General features: G+C 46.1%; 1 protein-coding gene across 3 annotated transcripts in view; it reads right to left on the bottom strand.

Moving 5' to 3' along the window:
• Positions 1–708: 708 nt before the first annotated feature.
• The window catches only part of LOC106574144 (mitofusin-1), a 26,958-nt gene continuing 16,343 nt past the window's right edge, over positions 709–11,323 (bottom strand). For all 3 annotated transcript variants that reach the window (XM_045697389.2, XM_014149781.3, XM_082962777.1), the window contains exons 10-18: positions 10,803–10,924; positions 10,395–10,521; positions 10,075–10,179; positions 9,780–9,882; positions 7,324–7,550; positions 3,191–3,358; positions 2,684–2,880; positions 2,172–2,306; positions 709–1,828 (exon numbers count right to left, since the gene is read on the bottom strand). In XM_045697389.2, coding sequence (XP_045553345.2) covers positions 1,759–1,828; positions 2,172–2,306; positions 2,684–2,880; positions 3,191–3,358; positions 7,324–7,550; positions 9,780–9,882; positions 10,075–10,179; positions 10,395–10,521; positions 10,803–10,924 — 1,254 coding nt within the window. In that variant the 3' untranslated portion in view covers positions 709–1,758. The remainder of the gene's footprint in view (positions 1,829–2,171; positions 2,307–2,683; positions 2,881–3,190; positions 3,359–7,323; positions 7,551–9,779; positions 9,883–10,074; positions 10,180–10,394; positions 10,522–10,802; positions 10,925–11,323) is intronic.

The raw sequence follows: 11,323 nt of genomic DNA, 5'->3' as shown, positions 1-11,323 counted from the left end.
TTCTTTCAATTTTTTAAAATAATGGATTTAATGGTGCTCTGTGGGATGTTCAAAGTTTCTGATATTTTTAAATAATCCAACCCTGATCTGTACTTCTCCACAACTTTGTCCCTGACCTGTTTGGAGAGCTCCTTGGTGCCCCTTGCTTAGTGGTGTTGCAGACTCAGGCCTTTCAGAACAGGTGTGTGTAATGTAATGTAATATATATATATATATATATATATAACACACACACACACACAGATCACGTGACACTGATTGCACACAGGTGGACTTTATTTAACTAATTTTGTGACTTCTGAAGGTAATTTGTTTCACCAGATCTTATTTAGGGGCTTCATAGCAAAAGGGTGAATACATATGCACGCACCACTTTCCCATTTTTTCAATATTTTTTATATTTTTTAAACAAGTTGTTACAAAATAGTCCAAATTGGTGAAGTGAATGTCCATTACATGAAATCCAAATAAAAATCTATTCAAGTTACAGGTTGTAATGCAACAAAATAGGAAAAACACCAAGGGGGATGAATACTTTTGCAAGGCACTGTACATCCCCTATACACTTTTAAGAAGTGGAGTCCATCTTCATGTTGAGTCCATTAGATTCTACAACAAATGCGATTCTTGGAAGAAAAAAAAAAAAAAAATCTAGGATAATTACATAGCCTATTATTTTAATAAAGTCTGGTAAATGAGGTATTTAAATTAATTCAAGAAAAATTTTTATTTTTACAAAGTGGAGACTACTAATTTGACCCGTCATGATGGAACAAACAGCAGAGGAACTACAAGATGCTTATAGTTAATCTTATCTACACTGTATTTCCTCAGTCAGACATGACTCATAAGTAGTTGACTCAAAAAAAAAAAGTTGCTTCTGAAGAGAAAATGCATTTTTCCTTTAGTCAAATGGATTTCCGCTGAATTCAAGTAGGTCCCTCACAACAACAACAACTGCTTTTATAACCGCATCTGCCTTTCACTAACCACTAACTCCTGAAGTAAGTTTGAGAGTGTTTAGACAACATTTAGGCATGTGATTTCCATTCAGAGCTGAATCTGGTTGTCCTTGGCACTGGTACCCCATTGTAAAAAATACATGTAAAAATGGTTTGGACACCTACTCATTCAAGGGTTTTTCTATTGAATAATAGTAAAGACATACTATGAAATAACACCTATGGAATCATGTGTTAAATCAAAATATATTTGAGATTCATCCAAGTAGCCACCTTCTGCCTTGATGGGGTATTGTGTGTAGATCAATGAGCAATAATTCTTTTTAGAATAAAGGCTGTCTGAATACTTTCCAAATGATGTCTGTATTTTTATACGACGGGGGTACCAGTAAAGGGTGAACCAGAACAAATTCAGCACTGAATGAAAATCACATGCCTACATTTGTCTAAACACACATTTACTTCATGAGTAAAAGGCATATTCACAGTTAAAAGAGCAGTAGAATCAATATACAGCAACCTCATCACAGCCCAGGTTTTATGTCTCCAACTCTGGAACTGTAATCACACAACTGATTCATAGTTTGAGTTTGTAATACAGGCAGTTTGTTCTCTATAATGTGTGTGGAAGACTGGACACTTCCACAAATCTCTTGGAGAAACATCTGTTTTGAGGTGGGGAAATTCCAGGAGGAATACTATCAAGCGTTGACATATTTTCTTTGAGGGGGAGGGGAGTCCAGGCATGGCGAGTCAATGCCAGGACTGAGGCTCCAGTGAAGAGGGGACCAGTCCATCAATGATGGGGATTCAGATATTGGTCTGTAAAAGTCTCCAACTGCCTCTCCAACTCTGTGGCTTTGTGCCTGAATCCATGGAGGAAAAAAAGCTGTTACACACAGACCACACCTATTGGTACAATATTATTGTAGAACCAATTATAACTGAGGTCAAAACACCTACTGTAAATGAATGCCGTTCAACTGAAGAGAAACAAATAATCTACACATGCAGTTCAAAGGTTACAACTCTGACCTTTAACCCTCAATAGAACCAATGGTGAAGAAATGACATGACATTTGAGGCAAAACACTAAAGCGCCACGGGCATCAAAAATGGAAACAATTGGGGTGTGAATTATTTTAACAGAGCTATGCAGGGTTGGCAATTGTAGGGGTAACACTGGACCCAGGAGATAGCTAGACTGACCTCAGGATCTTGGAGCGGGACTGGACGGTCTCCAGAGTCTGGACCTTGGCAGTCAGTCGGCTGATTTCTCCCTCCAGCTCCCTCTTTGTCAGGTCAACCTGCTGACACAGCCGAGCAAAGGTCGTGGCCATCTCCCTGGGCAATGCAAAGATCAAAGCATTTTATCACTTATTTCATTACCCACTTGACAGAAAAGATGGGGTGGGGGCATAGATTTGTCTATCAGCAGATTCAGCCCCATACAATACATCAGTAGTGAATTGATTCATAAAGGAAGTGTCTTCAGAAACATCTACATATGAGGCTCAACTATGAGTTAGTGTACTGGAATTGAGGCCTGCAGATTTGTCTGAATGCACACCACAAGATCTACTCGACAGATGACACAGGAATATTGACTGACAGCCATTTTCATACCTCAAAAGCAGTCTACAATAGAAACAAACCTTGATGTCAGGGGAAACTTCCCCTTTAAGAGTATCCTTATTTCCAGAGCTACAGATTGTACTTACTGCTGGACCTGGTGGCTGCAGTTGGCACTGGTGAAGCTGACAATCAACTGCAGCTTCTCTGTGGCGTAGTCCACAAACTGGCGCTTCAGGGCGCGCTCCTTGGCCTTGGTGGTCCACGTGAGCTTCTCAAACAGGTAGAGCAGGCCGTACATGGAGGCCGACAGGGCTATGAGCCGCCAGCCCACTGTCCGCCACACCTAGGACACACGGGAGAGGAGGTGGGTTGTAGTTTGATCAGTGTACCACTATGGGTTGACAGGCCTAATCTGGGGGGGGGGGGGTTGATATAAAATAGTTTCCAAAACATTGAAGGGAAGTTGGAAAGCAGCACCCACCTACATTCTGGAAAAACAAAGTTGTATTTTTGTGGGGAAAAATAAAAGTATTCTGCCATCTGCCTCTTGCAGCTGGATTAAAGCCCCAGCCATACAGTGTAGCCCTGTATAACTGTAAACAGGTTGCCAGGTTGGTGACCTGGAGGATGGGTGCAGAAAGACTACCACTCACCACTCCTCCGACGATGACCATGCTCATGGACGTGCGGGAGGCGAGGGAGGCCATGTTGGTGGCCATGGACATCATCAGGTCCTCCTGGGAGAGCGCGGCGTCCTGGGGCTGGGCAACGGCAACACTGGAGGGTCCGCTGGAGGGTGTGGTGGACAGGGAGCGCGTAATCTGAACAGGACAGGAGAGACAGACACAGGCTTACTGAGTGTGGTGGGATTCCTAATATTACATACTAAACCTGGGATGTTATTGAGACAATGTAGGAAATTAACTACCAGTTAATTTGAATAAGAACCACTAATGATAACCTGGGTTCCAAACTGATCCATTGTTTCACTGGTCAAACGGAGCAGGTCATTTACAACTCAGTAACTTCAATAAAAGCCAGAATATGAATGGAACATGAAGAGAACGACACATTTAGTTAATACTTTGAAGTGGCATCGATGGCATGTCTATTCTATATCATTCATTACATGTTAAAAACATATCTACTATGCATCTATTTCAGTCATATTTAAACATACAGACAGTACCAGTCAAAAGTTGGGACACCTACACATTCAAGGGTTTTTCTTTATTTTGACTATTTTCTACATTGTAGAATAATAGTGAAGACAAACTGAAATAACACATGGAATCATGTAAACCCCCCCCCCCCCCCCCCCCCCCCCCCCCAAAAAAGTGTTAAATCAAAATATATTTTATATATTTGAGATTCTTCAAAGTAGCCACCTTTTGCCTTGATGACAGCTTTGCACACTCTCGGCATTCTCAATCAGCTTCATGAGGTAGTCACCTGGAATGCATTTCAATTAACAGGTGTGCCTTGTTAAAAGCTCATTTGTGGAATTTCTTTCCTTCTTAATGCGTTTGAGCCAATCAGTTGTGTTGTGACAAGGTAGGGGTGGTATATAGATGATAGCCCTATTTGATAAAAGACAAAGTCCATATTATGGCAAGAACAGCTCAAATAAGCAAAGAGAAACGACAGTCCATCATTACTTTAAGACATGAAGGTCAGTCAATACGGAACATTAAGAACTTTGCACTTAAAGAAACTTTTAGTCGTAAAAACCCATCAAGCGCTAGGATGAAACTGGATCTCATGAGGACCGCCACAGGAAAGGAAGACCCAGACTTACCTCTGCTGCAGAGGATAAGTTCATTAGAGTTAACTGGACCTCAGAAATTGCAGCCCAAATAAATTCTACAGAGTTCAAGTAACAGACATCTCAACATCAACTGTTCAGAGGAGACCGCGTGAATCAGGCCGTCATGGTCGAATTGCTGCAAAGAAACCACTACTAAAGGACACCAATAATAAGAAGAGACTTGCTGGGTCCAAGAAACACGAGCAATGGATATTAGACCGATGGAAATCTGTCCTTTGGTCTGGAGTCCAAATTTGAGATTTTTGGTTCCAACCGCCGTGTCTTTGTGAGACGCAGAGTAGGTGAACGGATGATCTCCGCATGTGTTGTTCCCACCGTGAAGCATGGAGGTGTGGGGGTGCTTTGATGGTGACACTGTCAGTGATTTATTCAGAATACAAGGCATACTTAACCAGCATGGCTACCACAGCATTCTGCAGCAATACGCCATCCCATCTGGTTTGCACTTAGTGGGACTATCATTTGTTTTTCAACAGGACAATGACACAACACATCTCCAGGCTGTGTATGGGCTATTTGACCAAGAAGGAGAGTGATGGAGTGCTGCATCAGATGATCTGGCCTCCAATCACCAGACCTCAACCCAACTGAGATGGTTTGGGATGAGTTGGACGGCAGAGTGAAGGAAAAGCAGCCAACAAGTGCTCAGCATATGTGGGAACTCCTTCAAAACTGTTGGAAAAGCATTCCAGGTGAAGCTAGTTGAGAGAATGCCAATAGTGTGCAAAGCTGTCAAGGCAAAAAGGTGGCTATTTGGAAGAATCTAAAATATATTTTGATTTGTTTAACACTTTTTTGGTTACTACATGATTCCATGTGTTATTTCATAGTTTTGATGTCTTCACTATTATTCTCCAATGTAGAAAATAGTACAAATAAAGAAAAACCCTTGAATGGCAGTGTCAGAGGAAAGCCCATAAAATTGGCAGACTCCAGTCACCCAAGTTAGACTTCTCTCTGCAACCACACGGCAAGCGGTACCAGAACGCCAAGCGGTACCAGAACGCCAAGCCTAGGACCAAAAGGCTCCTCAACAACTTCTACCCCCAAGCCATAAGTCTGCTGAACAATTAATAAACTCGCTACCAGACTTTTTACATCGAACCCCCCCTCCATTTTGTACACTGCTGCTACTCGCTGTTTGTTACCTATGCATAGTCCCTTTACCCCCACCTTCATGTACAGATTACCTCAACTAGCCTGTACCCCCACACACACACACTGACTCAGTACCGGTACCCCCTGTATATAGCCTCATTGTCACTTTTTATTTAAGTCTACTTGGTAAATATTTTCTTAACTCTTCTTGAACTGCACTGTTGGTTAAGGGCTTGTAAGTAAGCATTTCACGGTAAAGTCTACACTTGTTGTATTCATGTGACAAATAAAGTTTGATTTGATGAGTAGGTGTGTCCAAATCTTTGACTGGTACTGTATACATACTTTCATGTGTATGTGGACACCCCTTCAAATTTGTGGACTCTGCTGACAGGTATAAAATTGGGCACACAGCCATGCAATCTCCATAGACAAACATTGGCAGTAGAATGGCCTTATTGAAGAGCTCAGTGACTTTCAACACGGCCGTCATAGGATGTCACCTTTCTAACAAGTAAGTCCATGAAATTTCTGCTCTGCTTAACAGTAAGTAGTGTTATTGTGAAGTGGAAACGTTTAGGCGCAACAACGGCTCAGCTGTGAAGTGGTAGGCTACACAAGCTCACAGAACGGGACCGCCGAGTCCTGAAGCACGTAGTGTGTAAAAATTGTCTGTCCTTTATTGCAACATTCCCTACAGAGTTCCAAAATGCCTCTGGAAGCAACGTCAGCACAATAGTTGGGAGCTTTATGAAATGGGTTTCCATGGCCGAGCAGCCGCACACAAGTGCAATGCCAAGCGTCGACTGGAGTGGTGTAAAGCTGGCCGCCATTGGACTCTGGAGCAATAGACAGGTTCTCTGGAGTGATAATCACGCTTCACCATCTGGCAGTCCAGCAAACAAATCTTGTTTTGGCAGATACCAGGAGAACACTACCTGCCCCAATGCATAGCGCCAACTGTAAAGTTTGGTGGAGGAGGAATAATGGTCTGGGGCTGTTTTTCATGGTTCGGGCTTGGCCCCTTAGTTTCAGTGAAGGAAAATCGTAATGCTAAAGCATACAAATGACTTTCCAGATAATTGTGTGCTTCCAACTTTGACTGGCTTGCACAGAGCCCTGACCTCAACCCCTATCAAATACCTTTGGAATTAATTGAAATTACGACTGCGAGCCAGGGCTAATTGCCCAACATCAGCGCCCGACCTCACTAATGCTCTTGTGGCTGAATGAAAGCAAATCCCTGCAGAAATATTCCAACATCTAGCGGAAAGCCTTCCCATAAGAGTGGAGGATGTTATTAGGGGGGGGGGGGGGGGGGGACCAACTCCATATTAATGCCCATGATTTTGGAATGAGATGTTTGACGAACAGGTGTCCACATACACTTCATGACCAAAACTATCTATACAACATCAAGAACATATCACCAATCCTCACCAACGACTGTTCCTCAGCCTTGGGTTTTGTGATGCTTGATTAGACATGGAAACAGGAGGTAGACACAGATGAAGACACAGATGGAAGAGACAGTGAGAGAGGTGGGGATTGAACCCTGCACTCTGGAGATACCATTCAACCCACCCATGTGTTTTAACTGTGGTTACCTGAAGATGCTGGTCGACCAGCATCACAACTCTTAACCATCTAGTACAGTCATAACATGTCATACCGTTTATACAACATAATACACTACAGATGACATCTATCCCCATCATTTCTCACCCTCATGCCTTACTGGAGTAAGGTGAAGTTGCCCCCTACACGCTCCCACTCACCAATGGTTATGGTTAAGATTGGTAGAGGAAGCTGATTCTAGCTCTGCACCTAGGGGAAACTTAAACCCTGGAGCCACCTTACCGGGAAGTTCTTGTCGACCAACATGAGGGCCCGATTGGCGTTGGTGGGCCCCAGGAAGCGGTTGACCAGCGCCGTCCAACCCATGGAGAACTGGAACTCTATGTTTTCCTGGAAGTCCGAGCAGAGCGTGGCACAGTTCAGGTCGTAGCTCAGGTCAAACTTGTGACAGGGCACCAGCATCTGTATCTGGTTCTGAACAGCAGGGGGCAGCAGAGGCTGCAGACTCTCTGGTGGTGGGAAAACAAGGAAGGAAACAATGACACCAATCTAGAGCAGGGGGTATTCAACTCTAACCCTACGAGTGAAGAGCCAGCTGGTTCTGTTTTACCTGATCAGTCATTGCACCCACCTGGTGTCCCAGGTCTAAATCAGTCCCTAATTAAACGGGTACAATGGGGGGGGGGGGGGGGGACGGACAGTGGAACAGTCTTCAAGGTCCAGAGTTAAGTTTGAAGGGTCTAGATGACATCAGACCAAAACACTTTGAATGCTTCCTGATTTCCTTTAAGTCAGAGATTTGACAGAACTGGATTAGTGGAAGCTGTGTTATAGAACCTGAATTGGCAACCTATTCAACTGTTACAAAAAGGGCCCTCCTTTCCATAATAGTGTCTAAATACACAATGATCCAAGAGGAATAGATGGGTGAGAAGAGAGCAATACGGAACAATCCTGTTGCGCTAGGCGTACTCTCCCCTCATTCAATTGGTTTACTCCCTCCTGCAATAGTCTCAGTCCTGAACATTATAGAGGTCAATAACATTGACGTCGGTCTGCTTTATGACTGGTGGCCGTGTCACTCACACCTCATGACAAACACTTGGGGGGGGGGGGGGGGGGGGGGCTATGAGCCGGTGTCATGACCAAACCTGATCCCAGATCAGTTAGTGCTAACAGATCTGAGACCAGACTAGTCATGACCAGGGCTAGGCTAAAAATAGTATTTATTATGGGGTTGTGTTACATGGTGCACCAACTACCTACCAATCACGTCTCTCTGGGGAGGACTGCTCCCTACCTACCTACCTACCAACCACGTCTCTCTGGGGAGGACTGCTCCCTACCTACCGATCACGTCTCTCTGGGGAGGACTGCTCCCTACCTACCTACCGATCACGTCTCTCTGGGGAGGACTGCTCCCTACCTACCTACCGATCACGTCTCTCTGGGGAGGACTGCTCCCTACCTACCTACCACGTCTCTCTGGGGAGGACTGCTCCCTACCTACCTACCACGTCTCTCTGGGGAGGACTGCTCCCTACCTACCTACCTACCTACCAACCACGTCTCTCTGGGGAGGACTGCTCCCTACCTACCAATCACGTCTCTCTGGGAGGACTGCTCCCTACCTACCTACCGATCACATCTCTCTGGGGAGGACTGCTCCCTACCTACCTACCGACCACGTCTCTCTGGGGAGGACTGCTCCCTACCTACCTACCGACCACGTCTCTCTGGGGAGGACTGCTCCCTACCTACCTACCGATCACGTCTCTCTGGGGAGGACTGCTCCCTACCTACCTACCGATCACGTCTCTCTGGGGAGGACTGCTCCCTACCTACCTACCGATCACGTCTCACTGGGAGGACTGCTCCCTACCTACCTACCGATCACGTCTCTCTGGGAGGACTGCTCCCTACCTACCGATCACGTCTCTCTGGGAGGACTGCTCACTACCTACCTACCTACCGATCACCTCTCTCTGGGGAGGCCTGCTCCCTACCTACCGATCACGTCTCTCTGGGAGGCCTGCTCCCTACCTCCCTACCGATCACGTCTCTCTGGGAGGACTGCTCCCTACCTACCTACCGATCACCTCTCTCTGGGGAGGACTGCTCCCTACCTACCAATCACCTCTCTCTGGGGAGGACTGCTCCCTACCTACCGATCACGTCTCTCTGGGAGGACTGCTCCCTACCTACCTACCTACCGATCACGTCTCTCTGGGAGGACTGCTCCCTACCTACCTACCGATCACGTCTCTCTGGGAGGACTGCTCCCTACCTACCTACCGATCACGTCTCTCTGGGAGGACTGCTCCCTACCTACCTACCGATCACGTCTCTCTGGGAGGACTGCTCCCTCCCTACCTACCGATCACGTCTGTCTGGGAGGACTGCTCCCTCCCTACCTACCGATCACGTCTCTCTGGGGAGGACTGCTCCCTCCCTACCTACCGATCACGTCTCTCTGGGGAGGACTGCTCCCTACCTACCTACCGATCACGTCTCTCTGGGAGGACTGCTCCCTACCTACCTACCGATCACGTCTCTCTGGGAGGACTGCTCCCTACCTACCTACCTACCTACCTACCTACCTACCTACCTACCTACCGATCACGTCTCTCTGGGGAGGACTGCTCCCTACCTACCTACCTACCGATCACGTCTCTCTGGGGAGGACTGCTCCCTACCTACCGATCACGTCTCTCTGGGGAGGACTGCTCCCTACCTACCGATCATGTCTCTCTGGGAGGACTGCACAGAGGCGTTGACGGCGTTGGAGCAGCGGAAGGCCAGGTTCTTACCCATGCCCTCTTCGATGTGGTTCAGCAGCTCCTGTAAGGGAGGGTCAGGAGGTCATGGAGTGGTTACAGAAACAGAGTGCGTAGAAGAGAGGTCACTACTGAGATGTTATAGAGTCCTGATGGTCCTAACCTGAATGCTCCGTGTGCTACATCAGTGACAACGCTTCCATTTCATGGAGAAGACCTGTGTGTCACTCATTGGTGTAACAGTACTCAAACTCACTGATTTGTAGAGCTTGAGGATGTGGGGCGAGGGGTGGAAGTCCGAGTGGAACTCCTCGATGAGCACGTTGAGACGACAGATCTCTTTGCCCATGGCGCTGGACACCTTGAGAAAACAGTTGTCAGTGCCTGGCTAAAACAAACATTTTTAACCATCTGGGGTAAGTAACCCTTGGAATGGATTGAGGATTAGTGCTGTATTAAATCCATAAAATGCCATTGGCAGCATGACCAGGAAAGGCCATTCCCTGCAGTGTTAAGGCTTTAAGGGATTTCAAAACATACTGTAGACAGTCATGTTATTCGATGGCCACGGTTTACCTTGCTCTCCACCTCCACTGTGACAGCTTTGATCTTCTTCTTGATGTCTTCTATGAGCAGCTGGAGCTGGTTCGTCACAAACTCCAAACGGTCCATCTGGTACTCACGGTCCTCCAATGAGGCCACTCTAGAGGACGCACAGGAAGTGGTAAGGTGGGACACGTAGTAAGTCAGTGCTTCCACCAGAAGTGCAAAGGTTTGTGTTCCAATATCCATACTACTTAGAAAAGTGCTGGGCCTGCCCTGTTGGAACCCACCTAACATTCTAAAACATCTTAGTCATTGGACAACAATGCTAAATCATAAATGTTACCATTTCCATACAAAACATTTGGGAATGACTGAATAAACAGATCATCCAGGAAGAAGAGGGATGGGTTGTGAGCGGACGGATCAGAGAACACTCACCTCTTCTCTGCTGCCTTGATGTTGATGGCGTCCATGATGGCTTTGACCGTTTCAGTGATCTGCTTGGCCCTGATAGTGTGCTGCTCAAACTTTGTTTTCACTGCTGACTGCGAGATACACTCCTGGGAGGCCAGTAACACACGTTACTGTGATGGGGGGCTGCGACACAACCTACAGGGCTTTTCAACCTACTAAGTCGAGCCCAACCAAGCTGTGCTGGCCTGATTGCGCCATAAGCATCCACCATAGTTTGAAAAGGACCATGTGAAGCCAGAACAGTTTGGTTCGGGTCACCACGTGTGAAAAGGGTATAGGCAGGACAAAAAAGGACAAGATACACCTGCTGCCGCAATTTATGGGGGAATTTGTGGAATAAATCAAGTGGTAAAAAAAAGAAAAGGAAAAATAAAGAATTCCGGCAGCAGCTCTGCATCTCAAGTCTCACAGCCCCTTGGTTCTTAGGCTCACAGTAACGTGTTAGTGTAGACATAGCAAAATCATAGGAGAACTACAGCAATTCT

The sequence above is a fragment of the Salmo salar genome, chromosome 16, assembly GCF_965601325.2.
Source record: "Salmo salar chromosome 16, fSalSal1, whole genome shotgun sequence".
Lineage (NCBI taxonomy): Eukaryota > Metazoa > Chordata > Actinopteri > Salmoniformes > Salmonidae > Salmo > Salmo salar.
The sequence above is the reverse complement of the archived record's forward strand: the minus strand, read 5'-3'. Positions and strand labels throughout refer to the sequence as shown.